Below are 25,028 nucleotides of genomic sequence, written 5' to 3'. Positions count from 1 at the left end.
TTCGGAGACCATGGAAAGAAGAGATTTTTCCTCCGGAGTACATGATGTCATGGTAAAAGAAGCCATACAGAATGAAATGGGCAACATCCTTGTCTTCGCTGAGGGACAACTGGCGGTGAGTAGAGAGAAAATTAGAGAGAGCAAGAGAGAGAGAGAATTAGATGTAGAAAAATGACGTATGTATGACGTATGTATATTTCCACTCATTATCAATAGTCCAGATATCACAGGTTTTGCTCTGGAAGTGAAAGACTTATCTTTTTTTTCAATTTTGCACATATTGCATTTTCTATAAAAAGTCTCTTTATTTCTGCCAATTTTTCTGTTTATCATATAGGATAAATCTATCCGTAGAGAATAGAGAGTTTCTAGAAACAACGATGTTTCTCGACGGAGACTTGGTGAGAGGGACCGTATTCGTGTTTCGGTTCCCATTCACCATGGTAGATAGATGTCCAAAGAAATTTACCTTGAAAATATTTGTGTTTAGAGACCAATGCAACTTGACATTACAGTAGAAGTGGGGGCTGATGAATGTATGCATTTTTGTAGTCCTTGCATACAAAAAGGCTTTGTTCACGGCATCCCTGGCAGTTAAATAACGACTTAAACTTGCTGAAACAAGTATCCCAAAATACTGCTTGTTCCACTCCTGTTTTATGGAAGTTTTGGAGATGTATTTCATAAATTCGTGACTACTTACTTTTGGTACTTATCAGAAGAGCTGATTGCTCACGCGCCTTTGATGAGAGTGTGACTGCAGAGTGTAAGAAAAAAATTTGTCATGCTGTAAAACACTCGACGGTAACCGCGAAAAGAAACAAATTGGCATCAAAGATCTAACATTAGTTTCACTGTTACTTCTAAACTGGTTTGTTGGCGGGAAAACGGTCAGATTTATGTCCCAACAAGCGGAGATCTCCAACCTCGAAGGATCCACTCCAGTTGACACGCCAGTTTTCTAATGAATAATAATTATTCATCGTCAAAGAAAGTCCACAATTCATGGGCCATAAATATCAGAAAAATGCGTAAACATACTTTCAAAACTTTTGAAATTAGAAGAACGCTAATTAAAGAGAGGCCAATGCGCGATGGTCCTGTCTTTTTTTCAAAAATTCTCCCGTACCTGGGGAAATGGGAGGTGACACCAGGGTGAGGGTACACCATCCAAAAACATTCCTTCTGTATACATTGTTAAGCACATGAAGATGCCTCCCACCACACCTCAAAAAACGTTGGATTACGAAATATCAAAACGCCAACAGCCTCAGGGGAATCACGCCTGAACAGTATATACAGGGTTGTTTCCGCCAAATCGGTCAGTCTAAATTAAATCTTCGGCTCGAAGTCTTCAAGTGGTACCCTGCTCGTCATCCAGTTGACTCGTCTACAAGACAGCAAGAACCGTCTACAAGACAGCAACTCTGCAGAACCACCAACTGACGTCAGGACTGGCCCTGGTATGTCTGTACGACTTAACTCCCCTTGCAACGCCAGATGGAGTGTGCAACTTTAATTCAAACCGACGAGTCCAAAGTAACTTTTCCACTCTTAGTTTTCAACGAGGAGTCCTGCTCATTATTAAAGCTGGCTCTTCGAGATCTGTCAGTTGGGAAGCAGTCCTGCAATACCACCCCCTTTTCATCACGACTGATGCATAGCTTGAGTGTGCAGCTCAACTCTTCTCGTCGCGTCGGATCATCAGTGCTGATTCAACTGAAATGTGCTCGTATCTTGAAATTATTCATCGATTGGTATCCAACCGGTTGGTTACTTGACCCTCCAAGAAGAGGGCAACTCTGAGGATCCATCTCTCATGGCCGAAATAGTGTTCATCCCGAGCGTACAACTCATAGAATTTTCTCATTGAGCCAGCACAGACCTGGTCAATTGCTCAGCGTACTGCTGTTGTGACCCCGAGTGTACAGCTCGGCGCTCTTTCTACGGCTGCCAGTACAAAGCTAGTTCCAAACCAAGTTCTTCCTGAGTGGACAACTCAGCCCTGTCAACACCAGCAACATTTCCAGAGTCATCATCACATCATCTTCATCAGCAGTATAGAAGCATGCTTAAGCATTTCCAACTCCCTTAGTGCTAGAGAAGTTAGCATATTTTTGGAGTTTTCCGAAATCCACTGCGAAGAGGAAACTTCGAGAGATCATCCCCGTCCTTCTGCCGTTTAATTCTACCACCGTAAATCAGAAAAACACACTGTTACATTTTTTCCACCTCTACCGCTGGTTTTTATCTTGGACTTTTACTATCCTATATTTCAAGGGGACTGTAATAACTTAAAGAATCTATTTAAAGGGAAACTTAAGGGTATCTTTCTCTTTGTTTGCTAATTCCTCATTTAATGACCATTGTATACTTCACTACTTAGTCCCACGCAATAGGCCACACAAAGTGACATTTATAAGATCCTGACTCGTCCGGACACTACCCGTCGTGACTAGTTACGGTCAAATCACCTCAAGGGTTTACCCTTTATTCGATATTCCGACCTACCTAGTGACCCAGTGTCACCAATACTTAGAGAACTATTTAAAAGTTCCGTCTACTTACTCAATTGACATTCGATAGTGGACTATTACTAGATATATCATATTAATATTAAATTTTTGAGTAATAGAATAAATGTTTATTATCTCATTATATTTTTATGGTCGTATTATCATATTACCTTTCATTGTGGAATTAAGGAACACACCGAATTCTAATAAAAAGAAAACAATCTGCTCCCCTTACTTGATTCAATTGCGATCGAATCGTTCAGGTCAACTCTGTTTTGTAGTTAGTTTTTAATAATTTTTTTTTATCGTGAAACTCAGACCCAGAGTAATAAGTTTATATGAAAACTTTCTTAAGGTTCGGATTTATCGTGAGTTTAGATTTTATAAAGCTCCACAACCCTTAGGTCCCAAATCAGAGTTTAACGGGATTTTTTCGCTTCCAATTCTCAATAGTTGGGGGCGTTGAGCTTTCAATATAGCAGGAATATTTTTGAAATTATTTATCGTATTTATTTTGAGTGAAGTCATATTCAGGACAAAGCAAGACTCACTCCCCAGCTACTTCCTCTTAAGGGAATGAATTTTGAATGAAATTGAGGCAAGTCGTTGATGAGTTAAGGACACTCATTTTCGGGTCAAGTTTGCATTTCACACTAACGTCATGCTGCTACAATGCATATTTTGAGTAACATTTACGATATTTAACCAAGTGCTTGATTTTTGATGAGATAACTTCGTTTCAATTCAAGATATTTTTTCCAATCGAGTTTGGCCAAATTCATTATCGAATGTAAACTATGGAGTTGTGATTTGCAAATTAATATCATAAAAAAATGCGAAATTTGTATGTGAAAAATAAAAGGCCTTTTCACAATTTATTACAAGTTTTAAGAGGCTCAGTCCCCTTTGGAGGCAGGTGAGGCCGCTGACTGACACTTCTTCATTTGTACTTCTTATTCAAATTACCATAACGTTGCCATTGCCGACGCAGAATAAAATCCTATCTCAAATTGATATTTGTTTGATGTATTTTTTGGTACTGCTTCTCATGATTTCTCGTCTTGGAATTATTAGTGCATACGTCCCAAATTTGCAAACTGCAAAAACACTACGGAAAAATATTATCTAGGGTTTTGAAATGGGGTTTCTCAATCGTCTGGCGGGCGTCAACGCCAACGCCCACTTCACAAAGGTGAAAAACTCCGCCCCAACAGGCCGGAAAATATACACTATTTTTATCATCATCATCATGCCTAATTTTGAAGAAATATAATCGTCACGTGCAAACTGGTGAGGTGACGATTGAGAAATCACATATTCGGAATCAACGAATTATCAATAAATTCAATGTTCCTATTTTATAACTACAATCCCGAGAGAAATAAAAAAAAACGATTCTATATGATCTCCTAATCCTTCCGATCCTCCTGATCATTTCCAGGAAATCGTATGCTATGCAGTTGTTTGATAAAAAAAATATTTCACGGGGGTAGCTATCCCGTAAACGTCAATCACGCCACGTATTACGAATTATTATTCTCAGAATTTCCCACAAGCAATTTATTATTTCAACAAAAAGGGTGATTAATCGCACCATTGTGGTGAGTAATATTAACTAGAACAAAATTCCTCACCCAAAAAAATTTCCGGCCTTGGGAAAAACTTTAAGGACGTATTCCGCATTTTCCCATGTTGTCGCAAACGCAATTAGTTTTATGAAATTCTGAGGTAGACTTTTTTTTAAAGAATTGACTCTTTACAGGGGTAGTTCACCCATCAAATTTCAGCCCCCGGAGGACCTATAAATTGTAATTCTCATAATTTTTCACGAGCTATTCATTCGCATGATGAATAGTTATGAAAAGATTCTTTTTAAAGGTGGAGTTGAAAAATCGCCCCCAAAGGTGTCACCTGCTGACCATGGTTTGCCTCCTTAAAACCGCCTATCAGCCGATCAAAAAAATTACGTGCTCTTCAGTTTTGAGTCCTCTACAACATATATGAATATCATCGAAGTCAGACGGAAAAACCTCCCTAGTATTCCTTGTTAGTAATGAAAGCAAGACATAATGCTATAATACGACACTTTGATTTCTTTATTAATTAAATTCATCGTAGACAAAAACGGGAAAGATGTTTCTGTGAATTTGTTCTTTTACTCAGTTAATAATAACAGTTTGAGAGACCGTCAGTAGTGGCCGTGCGGTTAGAGTGCTAGACTAGCATGCCAACGATCCGGGTTCGATCCCGGGCACCGGCGGTCAAAATTTATAGCGCTCTAATCTCACAGTTTCACTCTCGAGCGGTTGTCCTGTCAAAAGGACGACTGTACCAGGGCAGGTTTTTCCCCTCGAATGAGGTTTTTCCCTCCCTTCGGCAAATACGGTACAGGGCGTTGGGGGGTGGGAAGGGAACAAATCGTAAAGACCCGAAAGGGTATACGAGAGAACAAAAGTAATAACAGTTTGAGAGTCAGTTATGTACAATGCTTCTCGGTATTAGGAGTACAACAGAGTTCGAAAAATGAATTGTACAGCAGAGCATGCAGACACAAATTTAATTAAAAGGTGAATTAGCATTCGCTTTTGGCAAAAAGAAGTTTATACATTCTTTACACTCTTTTATGTTCCGTTGCGTAAAAGTCCCGTTTACAATAAGCGCACAGTGTGCGATAAATACAATTTATAGCACAGTGGGACATAAAATAATAAATTAATGTAAAAATTCGATATTAACTTAAATCAGTAGACTTATATTATTGACCGAGTGAATTAGACGCGTTCGGTTGATACATTTAGTTATTATTAATATAATTAATAGTGCTTTCGTGCACTAAATGAAAACACGTGAAAATTTAAGACAAAAACAGGAGCTTTCATGGAACACAGCCTGATAAATTGAAAAAATAAGGTGTCACAAAAACACCAGTCTCGTAATCGGATTCCGCCAATAATTGACTGCATTAGATGGTTAATCCCTTCAAGAAACGATAAACAGATAAATCGTGAAAAAGGAAAACATGTTTTGGTCAGAGACTCTTTTTGACGAAAATGTTCACTAAAAAAATTTCATAAAATTTTACAATATTAAATAATTCAGAGAAGTTGCAATTATTCAATTGTTTTCAGTTTTAATCATTTGATAATATGGTACTTAAAGAACTGAGTATTGTTTCATACAATATTCTTCTCCTGTTTCATTTCCCATCACATAATGCCCTAATTAGCTTTAATAGACTGGATAAGAATGGATCCAACATTTCAATTGAATATGGACTCATCCTGTGAATATTTATTTCTTCATCAATCGTCATGTAATTATTTCAGGTCGAATGTAGAATAATAATTTCAAGCGGTCATGGTAATGAAATTTCAATTTTCAAATGCATTGCAGGCAAAAATTAATTTACATATGAGTAAATCAGTGAATTGATGTTTCGAGTGGGTATCAAAACCATCAGGACTACGTCTTCCAGATTGATATAAAAATTTCAAAGTATAAATTATGTCCGGGATCACAGAATTTCACATAGTTTGCTAAAATTTTCAAAAACTTCATTACTTAATCATCTCCATAATTTAACAGGTGATCTCAACAATGGAATTTAAAAACAAATAGACCAATTTAAATCTAAACTACGGAACTGAGCCCTGAATGTTATCATGTAGAATCAAAGTGATACGCACTGATTTATCATTATCTGCATGATTATTCAAAAGAGAACTTCTCTATTACCGCTGTCAATAAATTTTGAAATTTTCAGGTCATCATAATTTTATACTAATGGCGGAATTCAAGGTGACTTATATTGCGGTAATTGCCGGTTTTGGCAATTCGACTGCTACTGTGTTGCTAATAGCGGGGATATAACAACTTGTTGTTGATTCAACGGAGTTGTCGACGGCCACAATGTTCAATGAGGACATCTTCGCTCGTTGGTAAGCTACTACTGTATTCATACTCAAAAACCTGAAATAGAAAAATTGCGATAACATTACGAAAAAAAATACTTAAAAATATAGTAATAATTACAGAGAAAACTATCTTCAGTTATAAAACCATATCTATTGACTTTTACACCTCACACAATTAATTATCAATGCTGATCTGTCTAGTATATAACAAAGCTTGATCAGGGCTTTATCGTAGTTTCCCCAATTAGGTCTCAATCTCTTAATCGGTCAAGATATAAGCATGGAATGTGTTACATGACAGGCAATTAATCAATGGGCCAAAGCCACCGGGAACTGTTAAAATTACTCTTACCTGATGCAGATATACAATATTAACAAAACTGTTCCAGCGGCAAGCATCCGAATGATGGGACCCTCGACTAGTTGAATGAGTATCCAACCTCCTGCAGATGATCCGCACATTGTGGTAACAATAGCAATAGTTTGTAGCCAATGACGCGGCGTTAAGCTGTGCTGCCAGTCCAATCTATTAGCATGCTCAACGTTGTACTTGGTGCCACATACTTTGCAGGTTAAGCTGTCCGCATTCATTGAGCTCTGCAAATTGAACGTCTTCTTAAAAAAGTATTTTTAGAATCCAGGCAAACCGAATTGCGTAGCTAATTTTCTGATACATTTTTATTGCTAGAAAAGAATTTTGAAGCTTTATTCTTACACCATGACATCAAAATTAGAAACTATAGTAGGATTTGGAGTACATAGACCATGTTCCTACTTTGTTGTGCTCTAATTTTTGAAATATTTTTTTTGTCAAACTCATTAGATAATTGAAAAATGTTATTTACTCATGAAAACTTCGGAAATTCTCCGTTAGCCCAACAGCAGCTAATTCCAGTCTTTTAGGAACGGCAGTCTTTTTAAAATTGTCGGATAATCGGTTTCGTTTCATGTCCGTATGGTATATTAAGCGTATTCTATAGAGGAAATTCAAAATAGTAGATTTTCCGTAAGTTATAGCGGAAAGTACAGAGGTCATAGCCGAAAGCTCGTTAACTCGCCAGCCCACTCCGGGCAGAGCACAGTTCTTCATTCCGAATACCTTTCTATAGTAATTTTTTCGCATTAGTTGTTTCAGAACAAGAAGAACAGAAATCGGTCCATGTGGTGAAACAACTTGGGTGCGTTCGAGGTTAGGCAACAGATGTACAATCTGCTAAGACCACAGGTAGATAGACAAAAATCACAAAAAAACTTTTGTAAAAAAATTTTGCCAAGTGGAGGTTTTATTATATGATCATATTTTCCCAAAAAATATTCTCAGTTTTATTCACAAAAAAATACGGAAAGCAGCTCTGCAGCATCGCCCACTCTCATCGCTACTACATCGAGTGGACAACTCGATTTTCTGCACTGTGTCAGATCGACCGCATTTCTGCAAGCCAGCATCGATCTGGTACATTGCTCAGCGTACAACTGAGCTCATCTTCAGTGTACAACTCAAGGAATCTTCTCGTCAAGCCAGCACCGACCTGGTAAAACTCTCAGTGGACAACTGAGTTCATCCTGAGCGTTCAGCCGCGGATATTTCTTCAAGCCAGCACCGACCTGGTGAATTACTCAGCGTACAACTGAGTTTACCCCGAGTGTCTAGCTCCGGGATCTCTCTACGCCTAGCAATATCAAGCTAGCGAGCAATCAAGTTCTGCCTGAGTGGACAACTTAGGCTGATTAACACCACCGAGACCTCCGGAGTCACATCATCATCATCATCAGCACTAAAGAAGCGTGTTTGAGCAGTTTTTGACTCCATCGATGCCAGAAGATCTAGCATACTTGTGGAGTTCTCAGCAATCCGCTGCGAAGAGTAAACATCAAGAGATCACCCCTTCCTTGCTGCCATTTATTTCTACAACTGTAAGTCAGAAAAACACCCCAACAACATTTACACTATTCCCTCCTACACTTTTTCCCTATCTAGCCCTGGTTTTTATCTTGGACTTTATTCTATCCTGTATCTCAAGTAAAGTGTAATAAATTTAAATTCTATTTGAAGGGAAACCTAAGGGTATCTTTCTCTTTGTGTGCTAATTCCTCATTTTATAACCATTGTGTACTTCAGTACTTAGTTCCACGCAATAGGCCCCACTAACTGAGATTTATAAAATCCTTTCTCCTCCGGACACTAAATGTCGTGACTAGTTACGGTCAACTCATCTGAAGGGTTTACTTGATACTTCGATCTGCCTAGTGACCTAGTGTCCGCTACAAGAGTAATCTTGAAACTAACTTCGTTGGAAGTATTCATGTAATTCCATGATGTACAACAATCTAGGTGAGTGAATTCTATTCGAATCGTCTTTCGTAGCTGATCCGTTCTGCTAACAACTTCTTGGAGAAATAGTACCGGGTCCTGTTCGGTATCGCCACTAAATTCATTGTCAACTGTTTGTGTCAACTTTGCTGCATCCAGAACTTGCTTACCGTTTGATCCATAATAAGTGATCTTTAATGATTTTTATAAAATAATTAAAATTATTATCGGCACATCGCCCTCAACTTGAAAAATTATTAACATCTACTTATTATGGATTAACTGCTAATTTCCAGCTATCTTTGACCTATAAAACACCTGGAAACGATTAACAGGGTCCGAATAATTAATTTATTCAATTCGGTGGTCCATGCCATACTCCAAGCGCGAATTAGTGTGGGCGCACCGCTACGACACTTTCATTCTGAAACTTATTCATATGCATGAGTATGTCTCCTGTAGTCTCTGGACAAAAGGAGGAAAAGGGGGAAAGACACGCATTATATTCGTTGCCAACTTTGACGAACAAATCTAACACTGAGAGAAAATACAATTGCGGAAATATGACATTATGGTGGTTGCTATGGGAGGATATTTTTATTTAGTGATTCAATCGAAAAAGTAAAAATATCTTCATAATGCTCCTAGTCAACTTATATAATGTAACTAAGGCAAGATTTCACGAAAAATTCTCGTATTACAAGAAAAAAAATCAAACACATTTTTGGAGTAGTTGTGTCGTGTATATTATAGGCAACAGTATCGGCATGTGACGTTACACCGATAAAACCTCCACATGGCCGATACGTAGTCGTGTATCTTGATCAGGGGTAAAACCATTTGGTTGCCAATGCACTTCTAGTATTTTTCTCACCTAGGGAGGTAAAGTAAAGAAGGCTGGCCCGCAGTGTGCCTTCGGCTCGGGCGGTAAGTACGTCGGTATGCCTTTTATTTTACAGGTCAATGATAGCACTTCGGCTCGGGCGGTAATTCTGCACGTGGGCAAGCCTTCTTTACTTTATCTCCCTAGGTTCGAAATATACTATTTCCATATAGTTGCATCAAATTGGTTATGAAAGTGGAGGATAGGATATCAGTAGATTTAGAGTTGGGAAATGATTTTAGGAACGATAATCAGAATTATACGTCAACTTGGTACTACAATGGTAATCTCAACATTTTCATGATGGTGACCCTTTATTTTAACTTAAGAAAATCAAATCATCTGTGCTTTGATTAGAAATGCTTTAAAAAATTCTGAAAAAATCATACAGTTGTATTGTGTGACAGGCTATCGGTTTTTAATTCAAGCGACGTAGAGTTGAGAATACGTCTTTGAGAATAGGGCATTTTCATACTCCTATATGATCATTATAGGTGCGCAAACCGCACCCTAAATGGTGGTGTTAATTAAATCACGTTCAAAACAATCAAACTAATTATGCGATTAATTTGATTTTATGATAGATTCACGCCAATTTAATATTTCTTAACATATATACAGTGAAAACGAACGAATACACTCTTAATGACATAGTCATATAAAATGCAAAGAAAAAAAACAATTAGTTAATCCTACACTATTAGTTTTGGGCGAATATTGCGAACTTAGAGAATATTTTCTTAATCTTAGCGTATAAATAAAAATGCGTAGTCGAATTTACCAAATTTTTTTCGTTTAACGAGATTTTCTAGACACTAGTGAAATATAGGATGAAAATCATTCGGAGTAATAAACGACATCTGACGCCGGCTGAAAGAGCTGAGCGAAAGATGACTACGGGATCGGACGACGGCCAATCAGGCCGCTTCAAAGGTGAGTGAAACTAATCACATGGTGGAAGCTGGGTGGTGGTTGTGGGGTAACGGATAACCCACAGACACCGAGACGTTCAGACTAGGGGGAGAAGACCCTGGGAGATCTCGAGGCAGTTGGAATTGAATGCTGGTGTCGAGCGAATGTTTTAGGAGCTCGGCACTAGTTGGTGGTAATAATCCCCGTTGAGGTTAGGATGGGTACGTGTTCCCAATCTGAGATTGGACTAGCGAAAAATGGGGACGCTTATGCATCCCGATTAGTGACATGGATTGCTTTGTGGCTGTGGGCCGAGCGTTTCCGGCCACAGAGACCCATCTTCAGGGTGAAACGCAAATCGACTCGATTTGGGAATCGAGTCGATTCCCGTAGGTCCGAACGCACGTGCCATCGCAAGAATCTCTGGTTTTAGCTCGCGAGGAGATTGCTGTTACTAAGCAGCCTCGAGTTGGGGTAGACATTAGATGGGTGAGCAATTGCACTGGAGGCCGATGTCGCAGCGCCCGGCGGGGTGAGAAGGATTCGGAGGTAATCTGTGTCTCGTTCGGGGTCGAGCCACCCTGAAGGAGAGTGGAAGGCGTGTGAGGGATGGCAACATGCTTCCGCGAAGGACCTGGGGAGTACGTTCGCCAATAGTTTTCGCTTAACGACGCCGCAACAGCGGCTGAAGTCGGCAGCCAGAGTTACTCAGATGTTGGCGAACGTCGCCCACTTTACCGTGTCATGCTGATGCTAGCTCGGCATTGTGAGACGCGTCACCGAAAGCCCACGGAGTCGACATACTTGCTTCGCGGCTGGTTTTTGTCAAGTTTTCCAGAGAAACCTAGCTGGTACCCAGTCGTAAGCGATAGAGATGACAGCAGAATAGTTCGAGGACTATCCCGGGGTGTTGAACGGGAACATCCTTTTACATTTTATATTGAATACGTTATTAGGCATATTTTGACGAATGCTAACTTCCCATTTGAAATGTTGCAAGAAAGTAAAAGTACTATTGAACTCCAAAATTTATCTGTATTTACTAAATGGTTTCTTAAAGCAACCAAATATTATTTTTTAGTCCCTAGCCAATAAGTTAGTTGTTGCAAAGTAAACAAACGCACGAGTCTTGAAAATTTAGTCCCTTCGTAATGAGGGCCCCTGCAACGAAATCGTCTCCGTGCCGATCGCCCGGTCATGTGGTTACATTGTCAACGCAACAGTCAAAATTATGTTGTGTGTTATGTTTTGTCTCGTGTATCCTAGTGCAATACTTGAAGTCAGATAACGAATTAGTGTTTTGTCAAGTCGGTGTGATTATGGAAACTCATCACTGTTTATTTACTTATGAATGAGTCATGCAAACGCAGTATTGATGAACATTTCCAAGTTTACAAAGTCGTACGCAGTCAAAAACCGTATTTAATTGATGCTGTTATTAAGCAAATGAGCCATATGAAATTAAATATTCACTTTTTGAGTTCATCACGATTTGGACTACCAATATGAATAAATGAATAAAAAAAATTGTGAAGTCCAGTAAAAATTCATTTAAATTCATTTTCTTACGTCGTCATTCGATTATGTCAGTCATCAAACATATTTTTGGAACCCTACTACATAATAACCAAGGTGTAAGCCAGGTATAGGCAAGATCGGATTTTCGGGAGCCGGGGCCGTAAAACCCTATTACACCCATTATTAGAAATACAATACCCCAATTGCGTGAAGCCCAGCGTAGTCAGGGTGGGAGTAGCAGTGTGCACGAAGTGGGGCGTAATTAGACAGAGAAAGCAAAGTAAATTTTAATTCGATTATTGTGTTAAGTAACCCATTCTCGACAACAAAGTCATAATAAGCATTTTAAAAGATGATTTATGGAATAAAAAAAATTATTTTTATATTTCTTATTGCTAAATGAATAGAACAATGAAACTAGAAACAAAAAAAAAACAAAAAGAGAATATCAAGTATAAAAATTATAATTCGGCAACTTACTTATTGAAATTTGAAATTCTATTTTTTCAAAAAGTCTTATGTTTGTTTATCATTAACAGCCAGTCTATTCATCTAAGCATATCGTATGTTGCTTTTTATAAACTATTAGGATATTTTCAACAATTTTTTTCACGGACTATAACAATATTGACTTGGATTAGTAACAATAATATCTGGAATTAGTCTGCTTTTTTTTAAGGAAAACAAATATTTCACTATCTAAAAAAGCCAATAGGGAACTTGCATGATTTTTTTGTTTTTTTTTTTACATAGTACATGGTCCTAATAATAGATTTTTCATGAAAAAACAAAAAAATCGTTCCATAATTAATTACCGATTCTTCAAAAAGTGAAATTTTCAAATGCTCCAAAAGCTCTCATGACGTCATCAGGCGGGGCCCATACTTTCTCATGTGGCGCTATCCAGCGGATCATAGACCGTTACCGTTGGTATATCAAATTTAACCCTAACATATTAAAACACTCAGTGATACTCCAAAATATCAAATGGCAGTAAAAAAGTCAAAAAAACAAATATATAAATATTGTTTTGTACCACCATGTACGAACTCAACTGCATCAACACCGAATACAGTGTTTATAGCAGTTCCTCTGTGCGAAAATGTTCGAAAATTGTGGTGTAAAGCCGCAGGTTATTCTCGCTCATTACTGGGCAGAAGTGACATTTGTAAAGATCATTTCAAACTAAGTAGTGGTTTTACATAGGATTCACGTTGCCTTCTTTTAAATTACACAGTTTACTTTCGGAATGGCCAGCGGGAGCAATCGATTGATCGTTCCTTTAATTGTTGAGATAAAAGAAAATTGGAGATGTATCTGTCATCCATCGTCTCTTATTCTTTTCAATGAGTATATAGCCTTGTTTTCTTTTATACTGGTACAGTTAGAAGAAGATTTGGAAAATTATATGCGGTGGAAGATGACAAACTGTGCAAAAACATTAAAAGAAGGAGCCTATTTTAGATTCCTTCCATACCCAACGATTCCTGAGAATCAATCAACATCCCAATCACACTCAATTACATCAACACGATGCTCATCAGTGCAGTCCATCGCCTTTGAAATAAAATGTGCTGAGAAGAGGAACTTCAAGTGTTCAGATTCAAAGCAGAAGATCTACCCTAATGATTCCATCAATTCTCCAGCGATACAAGAAAGTCCTGCTGGCAGCATCCATGAAAAATTTTCGTCATTTCAATGTCCCAATGAAACTACCATTGCAAACGCGAGTCACCATGTACTCAAGATAGATCGCAGCATACAAACATCAATAGTTACTTATAGTAAAAACATCCAGGTCAATCTAACTTGTAATCATAAAGGTACAACTTGTCAATTGCTAGATATTCGAAAACTCACCATTGACGAAACTGAAAATTCAGGAAACGTTCTGTCAAGCGTTCCTACTTCATTCGTTGAAAACCCACTACCACCCAATGCATCCGAGGCCTTACTCGATGGAGTTGTTGCAAGTTGTAGCGGAAATAATTAGAGCCCCAAAAGTCCAGTTTAAATTACTCAGAAAGTACAATTGAGAGCAGCAGTACTATAAATTCAATACTCGATGTAACTGGCAGTGATATTCTGAATACTAGTAGCGTACCCTCTACTAGTAATCGAAGCCTAAAACTCCAGCATTTAAACATTAATATTTACGAGAATATCACGAGATTGATTATTGAGGATGATCCCCTGTTAATGATGGGTATACCCGAAAGTTCCATGTATGTGATAGAAGAATTGACTTTGGTAACAAGTATTCCTCGTAAATATATATATATATATTACGATGAAGAAAATTCGCAAAAATGTTCCTTATGTAATCCTTGCATATGATTTTGGATTAAGCGAATCTCAAATCTCTAGAATTTTTAAAAATACTGTAAAAAAACGGCAGAGATACTTAAAGGGTTGATAGTCTGGCCTTCGAAAGAAGAAATAGCACCAAGTCTTCCAATTCAATTTCGATTGAAATACAGAAAAGTTCAATCGATAATTGATTGGTTCGAAATTCAACGAGAACATTTAACTCGTGTAGTACACCAGGCTGCAACATGGTCAGACTATATGAAGTATAATACTTGTAAATATCTTATATACATAACTCCTGATGGATTGATAAATTTTATCTTCTACGAATACGGCGGTCGCTCCAGTGGCATCGAAATTGTCAAAAATTCTGGTTATTTTTCTGTTCTCCCTTCTGGATCGTCTATTCTCGCAGATACAGGATTTAAACAAATTGAAACTTCGGCGACCTCCTTCGATCTAAACAGATGTGAAACCTCCGAAAGAAAAAGTCTTGAAAACGATACAAATTGCAAGTGTTAGAATCCACGTAGAGAGAGTAATCAGATGCCTGAGAGAATTTAAAATGTTGCAACCACATGTCACGGCCGATCAGAACTTACTCGATCTGATGGACGATATAGTACAGGTGGCCGCTGCATTCGTAAACTTACAAAGCAAGATAATAACTTGTTGATTACAAAAATTCAGACTCATTGAGATATGAGCGAGCATATGTAATAAGAGTTGTGGAAGTTGTCTTCGAAGGGCAAAGGACGTTTCTGATTCCCAAAATGCTGAGTCCTGCTGAATTAAGGTGTTGGTCAATCGAGGGTCGAAATCTTTCTCAATGATAGTTACACGTTTTATTATGGGAAAACGTGGATCAGCGATCCAAAATTTAGCTTGCTGTTTCTCTGCAAAAAAAATTTGCAACTGCATTTGTGCTCTAAACTTAGGATTTACAGTGTTGTTAGAATAATAATTGCAGACAATTTCCACTTTCATCGGGTACTTGACTTCAACGACAGCAGTTTTTGTTATACCATCGGGCGATGCTTCAAACCATGGGTACTTAGGTGATAATAATAAGCCACATTTCGATATTTTCTCTCCGATTAACTCTTTTACAATCTTGATCTCTTGACATCTGCTTCCAACTCTCTTCCCCTCGCCATCGCATCAGTATCTATCGTTTTTACTCCCATGATTTTTTTCTGTTGTACAAGAACGACTGGTCTCGTAGAGAATTGAGGCTGTCGTTCGGCCATATCTCATCTCATACGTTGGTGCCATTAGCAACTGCCGCACAATCATCATAGATATAACTTTTCTGACAAAAGTTCAAAAATGCATCGATATCATGACGATTGCCAGAATATCTCGAACCTAAATGTTGGAGTGAGATTTTCTCCCAACTGGTCCTAGGTTAGAAAAATTGAAGAAGATGATTTTCCTTATCTTCCTCAATTCGTCGTTCTATTATCCTCTGTACAAATTTATTGAAGTTGCTCCTTGTAGATGATTTATTCCTTTTGATTCTTTCACTATCTCCCCAATGGTCATACATTTTATTTTAGATGCCACGGAAGACAACCTTGACTTCTTCCAATAATACTTGATTTCAGTGGGGGATGGCTCTTCCGACCTCCGATGTAACCAAGCCACAAAAGCAACTACGTGCTTGCATCCACCTGAAAAATGGGACCTCACGATTTGGCGCCAACAAAATTTCAGTCATTGACTAGTTTAAAAAACATAAAGTTTACTAGACCGTTCGAAAAAATTCAGAAGAAATTTTTCAAAAATAAAGGGTTAAACTGAAAAGGGGGAAATCATTTTGATAAATGAAAAACAATGGAATTCTTCGGACAACTATGAAAATTATTGGTCATTGGAATAGTCAAAGGGTCAAAGATGATTACAAAAATGATTATTAAAAAACTTCAAATTTTTCAATGAACCGAGTTTTCAAGGGAGGGAGAGGAATATTGTTCAAAAATTAGAAAAAATCGTCCACCCTTTAATCCTCGAAACGTACCTGCCGGCTTTGACACCTCTGTTTTCCGCGCTCTGACCCAAATTTGATCTTGAAAAAACTGCGAGCATTTCTACATCCACTTTTGGTAGATTCTGAGAAGACGCTTTTTTAAAATTGGTTTCTATTATCATTCTCATTCTCCACAGCACCAAAGAAATTCGCTTCACAAAAAAACTGCCATTGATTTATATTTAAAAAGATAACCCCTGCTGTTTGTTGACACCGGTTGACGTTTAGACAAAAATCAGTGCTGTTATCTAGTGGTTGCGATAATCTGCTGATCACGTCACGAGCATGAAAACGTGGTTCAAAATTAAGCGATTTTCGATTAATTATTAAAAAAAAACTGCAATAAATTAGAATGTATTTTCCGTTGGAGAGTATTCCATAGGCGTTAAACTATTTATTGATACATTTATTTCTCAATGCAAGCATGCAAGTTCCCTATTGGTTGTTTTCAAAGAATTTATTCAACTAAATATTTAACAGTAAAAACCCCATATGTGTTTGCGACTATTCTTACAATCGATTTTTTCGTTTCAAACCCATTTTTTTTTGTTAAATTAACTAAATTCTGCTCTCAGTGTAGTGTAATACAAAAAGAACAGAAAGTTTCTGAGCAAACCGTCATATAATGAAACGAAATATCAGTATGTCCAGCTTCATCATCGATTATATGGAGTAACAATTATAAAAAGAACCAGACAACTACTTCAATGGTGACCATTCAGCCTAAAAGCATTGAAGGTGGAAATATCAAGAAGACAAGAACTGGAAACCACAAATCGTCTAAAAGAAGCCTCACACATACAGAGACATTTCAAAGGACATTCCTTTTCGTTATAGGGGATCAATGGCTAGATCATTCTCCAATGATAACACTAGATGGGAAGGGCACCCGAAGAAGGAACCTCGTTTGACATCCAAAGAAGGAAAGTACCTTAAGGATAAACCACTTCAACCACGGATACTCTAATATCGACAAAAGGAAACACCCCTGGGTTACAGCCGCTTAGTTTGGACCATGACATGCCCAACACTCCGTGCCCAAGAAAGCTATGAGATGTTTTCCTGAAATTGCCACAATGAGCGAAACGATTTCTTATTGACCAAATGGAGGGAATCTCTTGCTTCGAAGTCCTTCGAAGGGCTTCATTCGAAACGTATGTGTTTTAATGAACCATAGTTTTCCGTAAAAAAAACCCCGAACCACTGCCTCCAACGAAACGCACAAATATATAATTCTTGATAACAGACGAATATTAATTGGACAAAGGCAGATGCGCGACTGACTGTCTTAGCTCAGAACAACTCTCCCATTGAGTTCGAGTCCTGCTATGCCAGATTGCCTGTACCTGGTCTGAAATCGAATAGTTCGCGATCACCACATAGTACCCTGCCCGTCGTTTCATACTGCAAGGCTAGTTCTGCGGGACCACCGTTTCATTATCACGACTGTTCTAAAACCTGATAGAACAGTGCAGGTTTTTCCATGTCAAGCAGTACTAAACTAGTGGATAATTCAGTGGACAGTTGGGTTTATTCTGAATGGACAGTTGGGAATCATCATCGCCATCATCATCAGAGAGCCGCCGACAAAGAGCATAAGTGCCACATTCCCTCCGAACCCTCGTTCATCAGGAGACAAGCTGTACTGCAACATCTGGGTAAAGTTTATCTTCAATAACGTCGACCCTTGATTATGAGCCTCCATTTCATCCTAGCCTATTAGAGGGCAAGAAAGTTTCTGCGAGGCCTCTACTAAACGGCATGGGCAAGCTTCCTGAAATAAGCCCATTTTGCCGATTTTCCTCTGACTTTATCAGCAACGTCAGCATTCACCAGCGATCTTCAGAATCTTCATCGACATAATTAAGGAGACGTTTTCAGCACACTTCACTTCACCGGTGTCAGCGAGACTAACATTATTGGAGGTTTCCCGAATCTAGTACGAAGAACAAACACCGCTTTATGGTGTCCTCCCTTGCGCCACCTTTTTCTACCACCATACGTGCCATGAACAGCACAAGTATTAAACACCAGCACTAACACTAAGACTTTCTTAAACTATTGCCTACCTCTATCGTTGGTGTTACGCTGCATTTTACTTGAGACATGATTTTTTAGGCTCGTGTGAGGATTGCAATACCAGCCAAAGGTGAGTTTTACAATCGCACGACTAAAAAAACACCATAACTTACGAGTTTCGTGTTTCTACCACGCGTAACAAGATTAGAATGGTGGGCTTCGCGGGACCTGTGACATTCAAGACATCACAAGGTCAATTGGTTCAACAATAACTTCGGATAAATAAATATATTAATCGGTAATGGTTGAGGAGCTACTTTGCAGGGACAATATGCTAAGTTTTGTCCGATTCCGTTATATTTCTGTAAAATCAACTTAATAGCACGCCTCGACAGTGGAAAATAATCGGTAAAATGATGGTGGAGGAAGATTTTGAAAAAAAATGCTGAACAAACATAGTCCATTTTTCCGATTTTCCTCTCACCAACAACGTCAGCGATCTTCAGCATCTTCAGAAAGATGGGTTCGGAGTGCTACAATGGTGTTACAATATAATACCAATAATGTGACAAAAATTACACATTATTATCTGAAATTTGACCGTTTTTTCATTTGAAGTTTTGTAAAGATCGTATGACAAGTAATGTTTTCACAAGTAAAAAAACATCACATCTTCACGTTCCACGACCTGTGCTACTCACTGGTAACCTATAAGAATGGTAAAGTTTCTCAATCTTCTATAAAGAGACCATTTTTCAATTTTAATGCCAGAAACATTACTCAAAATTAGACTAAAAATAGTTTTGTGGTAACAAGGATGTCTTGTTATGCAATTTCAAAATGCTCACTAACTTAATGGAAATTTCCAAAAGGGACTAACATCTCTGGTCAATTACATAGCATAACGATGAGGAGCACTTTTTCGGTCGAGACCTAATTAATTGAACTATTTGAATACCTCGACGAGCCATCTGCGGAGACAATCATGGTGGACAGTACTAACATCTCCCCTGCAGTGGCATGGCTGGATTAGGGGTCCTGCGTCCTGTGTGTCACTGTCATAGCAGATCCAACAGTCTTTGGCACTTATAGATTGAATGTCAGGTAACAATTTGCCATCTGGAAGATCTTTTTTTTCCTGGAGCTCAATTTCTTTGACTTGTTTTTCCTGACTCAAGTCTAGGCGTTTTAGGATTCTTTTTGGGTTTAAGATCCACAATTGCTCTGGGCTGAAATGTCCAACATAATAAATTCAATGCATTATAATTCATTCCCATTTCAATTTTATTTAAAGATCAGGCTTTATTTCAACTACGATTATGTGACGAATAATTGAGTTATAAATTTATATTAAAACATTGAGTTGTTAAATATTTCGAATTTACTTTAGGTTTCCAACTCGAAAACTTAACCTAAGAGAGAGATTATGGATGCGTGCGCTGCTTAGAATGTTAGGTGGCGGAGTGAGGGGTGAATTCGGGAAATAGGGCTCAAATATCATCAACGAAAATAGAGCAATAACTAGACATTCTCTACCACGGCTAATTTATTGAACTAAATCCATGTGAAAGAAACGTAAATAGTTCCCAGTTAGCTGAGATCGATGGTATCGAATATTAACCCGCCGGAATGGTTGAATACTGTGACGAGGCACTCATCTAGCCCCTCCTTCAGCCGCCTAATGATCATTTAAATTATTTAGATTAAGTTAGACTAAGTAGCATTAGGAAAAACACGGAGACAGGTTAGGAAACCTGTCACCGTTGACTCCCACTCCCGAAAAGTTCGTTCCCCTTGCCCTGTGCTTCACTCACCCCTACACCAGGGCCCGGCAACCTTCAGGTAGTCGGGAGCCAGCCTATTACTAGGGTCGGGATAATCCTCTCATCCTAATGAGTACCCAATTAGACAACCATTGTGAGCGAATAAGTTCCAGTAGTGACAATATTGCAGCCAGCCACGTAGAGTGGTGTGCCAGTCGCATAAAAATGGCTGACCCGCCAGGATTGGCGCAAATTTTCAGTTTCAAATTTTAAATAAAAAATAGAAAAATTAAAATTTACAATGAAAAACCCTCAAGAATATATTTAGGAATTGGTTTTTGGTAATTATTATTTTCCTACCAAATAATGCCACTCTAAGTGTGAAAACTACACATAAGCCACGGTTATTTTTGGAAGATTCTATTATATATTATATTATATTCCTGATGGTTTTTTTCATCTCAATTTCAACCAATCAAATGCTGGCATTTTCCGTCACGTGGTAGAAGTAAAACGGTTTTACTTGGGATATTTTTCGAATATTTCCTCGTTTGTTGCTAAGCAATGACAATATCCAATAAACAATTGGTACGCGTTTCAAACCCCAAAACTGGCATTAGAAAAAATGAAGTTCAAAGACTTTACCTCGACATGAGCAGATTTGGAGGAGAATCCTTGGAAATTATTGATCAACAAATTGAAAAAAATTGAAAATTGAGATTTCCTAATAGAACCGTTTTACTGTTACCATATGAAATGTCACACAGTTAATTGCTTGAAATTGGAATGAAAAAAAAATCCAGCCAAGTCCCCCTCGACCTTGAAAATTGATCGGATATTTCCCGAGAGTTTCGTTGCGTATTTTATTTTATTTGTTTCATTGCTGCAAATATCGTCTGGAGATAAAATAATTGTCAAGGCAGATTCCTCATCATGAAAACATCGAAAAAATAATTATTCCTCATATTGCTGCCTATTTCGAATAAAGAGAATTATATTTATAATTCACATTGATGGAAAATCAAAATTCCCGCTCGATCGCACGGTGGCCCTCTGCCGGTATCGGTCGAACCAGAGCTCAAGCAGAGAGAGATATCGAATTAGAGCAGGTAGTTGTGTTAAGTGGATGAGGCCCCTCTCCCAGCTCTGACTAACGAAGCTCGGGAGCCGCGTGAGCCTAATGAGCCCAGGTTGCCGGGCCCTGCCCTACACTCACAACCATCAACGACATCGCCGGCAGCAGTGAGAACCCCCCACCCCCCACCACCCCAGCCGCCGTTCATCTCGCCACCCCATGCAGTACAGTGAGCGATAGCTAAAATCCCCCATTCCGACGTCACAGCCCACGCGACCCGGCAAACGAAGACGTCCTTTGATGATCCCCCCCGGAATGAATAATGAAGACGAGGACACTCAATGACGAGTGACCTCGATTGACCTCGATTATCGCCGATAATCGGGGAACACGAGAAACAAGTGAGAATACGCCATCACTTGTTATAGAGCTACCCCGTGCGTCAGAGTACTTTTTGAGGAGTAAAATCGAGGATATTGTATGGTTGCGTGAGAAGTTGGAGGATTTTTGTTTTAAAGATTGTGAGAAAATAGTAAAGTGACGAGATCGTGTGGAAAAACCGTTGTGGAAAACCCAGGAGTGAAGATAACGAGGAGAAGGCCAGTGTGTGGAGGATTATCGGAGAATCGGACGACTGGGAATTTCGAACAATCGCCGCCATCACCGTGAGTCCCTTTGATTTCCTTTCCCGCCCCAACAAGAATCCCGAAGCCCTGAGTAATAATATCCCCCCAACGGTGAGCCTCCAATCTCGGTATTTTCTGTTGACAGTAGGGATATTTTGTGCATAATCAACCCCCTATTATTACACAGTTCAGACGATTCCCCCTAACTTCACCCCTTTCTGTCTTTAGCTTCTCCTCCCTTTTCTTTTTCTTTTTGTTTTTGTTTTTCTTTGTCTTTTTTTTTTATTAATTACCTACTGTGTCGCAAGTTGGCTGGCCTTACTCCCACCCTTGAGTTATTAATCAAAAGACCCGGATTGTATTTTTTATGGTACAGTTTTGTCAGTTTTTTTTTGTATGAAAATCAGCAAATAGATAATCAATTTACCAATTTCCCCGAGTAATCATTGAAACTCTCCCTTTCACCTTCTTATTTCAGATCCCGTACACGACAGTACGTTTCCCTAATTTTCTTTTAGAATATTATTCCCTAATATCGTGCCTTCGCCGGCAATTAATCTATTATAATTTTCCGGCCAAGGTCACAATACCTTAAAAGACATCTCCCGATGCTGGGAATTTTTCCCTAGAAATTCGGGAGCCTCTTGGACTCTAATAAAGTAGTAACTTGAGCAGCGAAAAGCCTGCCTTTATTTTAATTAATTCAATTTGCACGTAGATGCTCAAAGAGAGTCTGCAAGACTTGGTGAGAGAGATGGAGATAATCTGTGAGAGAGACAGCAATACGCCCGTCTTACACGTAGAATATTAAAATTTTTCCCAATGGTTTTATTTTTACGATCGTACGATACTCGAAACGTTCATCCGATGGATCTCTGACGAAATCCACCACCAAGGGGGAGAACTTGCGAACACCCTCCCGAAATTGGGGAATTCCACCGTGTCTGGGGACAGATATCGGAATTTCTCCAATGCCGTTGGGCCAGAGGTCTCGCTCAACGGGGAATGGAGTGGGAACAATACTCGGGGGGTGCTAGCACTCGCAGCCAGACCGTACATCCCGAGCAGATTTTACAAAACCGAAATCTTCTAACCCACGCTGAATGGTAATAATTATTACCCATCTTCGTGGCGCGATAAAAAAAAACCGACGCGATTTCTTCCTAAATAACGATTCTTTGTAATTAATTATCGATTCCGACACCCTGCTAAAATTTCCTGATTACCTGCAATTCTCCAATTAACAAAACAACTCCCCGCACAATTTGTCTGCAGTAGGCGTAACTTCCGGACGGTCCGGTGTAAATCGCGATATTTGTGTTAACCCATGGGCGGAATCGCAGGTTGAGCGCGGCTCTCTACTGGTTCTCTCCAGACGTTCTCTCCAGACGTTCGCTGCACATCATACTATACCATAACATGATGTTGGTTGATGAGCAGCAGAGTCAGCTGGATAATTCACCTATTGTTTCTGATGATATTGTTTCAATTATTTTTCTTCTTTCCAGCACAATCAATCCTATGTCTGAGGTAACAGAGAAGTAAATATACTCAAAAAAGATAATTTTTTATATTTTACAGGTGACAGTCGCAATTTTTCGGTATTTTTAGGAATTTCTAATGAAATAATAGCTTTACAGACAAGCGCCGAAAATCGAATTAATTAAGAGAGTAATGACTTATTCATCTTCGCTCATCCAACGCTAGGCAAGAGATTACTCACGTTTCAATTATATCGCTCACGAACCAGAGTAACAACTAGACCAGAGTACAAGTATCTCACATCCCAAATCGTGGGTTATAAAAATCAGTATAATAGAAGATTATATCGCCAAGCTGACGCCAGAGCGGTCACCGAAAGAAAGATGTGATAAATACCATGCGACGTGCTACGGTGAACCATCCAGGTGCGCTCTAGACAGACGAGTATGGAGGAAACATTTGTCGATGCTCCACGCCTCGAAAATCTCAATAGTCAAAAAAGGAACTAAAAAACGTGCAAACTCCTACGCCTGAAACTCCATTGAATCTAATCGCCCTGGCAGAGCTATGCTGAAATGCATCAAAGGACCTACTGTAGAGTTCGGGCGTGAGCAGCGTAAGAAAAACTGTGAATGGAAAAAGAGTGTATTCTAACCTAAATCGTCCGTTGTATACGAAAGATTCGTTCATTTGTGAGGTACGGCACTGCTCCATAGAATAAACTTAAATTTTGTATTCTAATAAAAACAAGTGGAGAATTGATCTTATATCGTATATCATATAGTTGTGTTTGCTAATAAATTAGCAATATGCTTCCGAATGGTTATCTTCCATATTATTTCTTCCTTTCACAAATAAATTTTCATTTTTATTTTATTAAATTGAGTGCTTCCGTAACAGTTTACTTTTACAACCGAAAATAAAATAGTAATTTTTTACGTTTAAGAACTTATTTTTCGTGAGCTATTAGCGGAGGTCGAAATCGAGATAAAAATCTTCGCCTCTATCCACCAAATAAGGCCGAGAGCTACCGTGTACACGATACAACAGCCCCTTCTATTATATACAATCCATAAAATACAAACGCCACAAGTTACATGAAATCTGGGAATAGGTAGATCTTATAAATCGCCTCCAAGCTTTTCGTTGATGTAAGTTTTCCTTTTTTTCGATTAATATTGCCAAGCATACGACGATGGCAACGGACTCATTTCACTATTTTCCCGATTTCTATCATCTTTCGGTTACATTGAGGTCACTAAGTTAGCAGCAGTTCGTTCCAACATAACCTCGGCTCAATTTGGGGTTGGGATTTTGCCATCAGTGTATTCAAACCGTTGAATTATCACAGGGAAAAAGAGGAGAATGTTTTATTTCTTCCGTCGGATTTCATGTTTTTTATTTAGTTCCATTATTATAATTATTTATTTTATGGTAATGAACCTGCCGCACGCCATGACAAAACTTCAACTTCATCGAAACTCCTGATTGTGACAATTTAATTCGAATGTATTGCTATTCTCTTTTGTATTTTCCCTCTGGGGTTTCAAAGAGAATATGGGTTATAGGCCCCAGATAACACAAATACCCAGGTGGGGAAATCAAAGCTTGAACGATGGGCCCAAGCTTGGATCACCTTAGGATACCAAGCCTGGAATAGATAAATAAAA

At 38.7% G+C, this 25,028-nt stretch overlaps 1 protein-coding gene across 2 annotated transcripts in view; it reads right to left on the bottom strand.

The window, feature by feature from the left end:
- Positions 1 to 5,851: 5,851 nt before the first annotated feature.
- LOC105262702 (uncharacterized) overlaps positions 5,852 to 25,028 on the bottom strand; it is a 196,090-nt gene continuing 176,913 nt past the window's right edge. For both annotated transcript variants that reach the window (XM_011298423.1, XM_011298424.1), the window contains 3 exons: positions 19,371 to 19,641; positions 6,783 to 7,027; positions 5,852 to 6,485 (listed from right to left, as the gene is read on the bottom strand). In XM_011298423.1, coding sequence (XP_011296725.1) covers positions 6,320 to 6,485; positions 6,783 to 7,027; positions 19,371 to 19,641 — 682 coding nt within the window. In that variant the 3' untranslated portion in view covers positions 5,852 to 6,319. The remainder of the gene's footprint in view (positions 6,486 to 6,782; positions 7,028 to 19,370; positions 19,642 to 25,028) is intronic.

The sequence above is a fragment of the Fopius arisanus genome, unplaced genomic scaffold (genome assembly GCF_000806365.1).
Source record: "Fopius arisanus strain USDA-PBARC FA_bdor unplaced genomic scaffold, ASM80636v1 scaffold00010, whole genome shotgun sequence".
Taxonomy (NCBI): domain Eukaryota; kingdom Metazoa; phylum Arthropoda; class Insecta; order Hymenoptera; family Braconidae; genus Fopius; species Fopius arisanus.
This window is presented reverse-complemented; position numbering and strand designations above follow the sequence as displayed.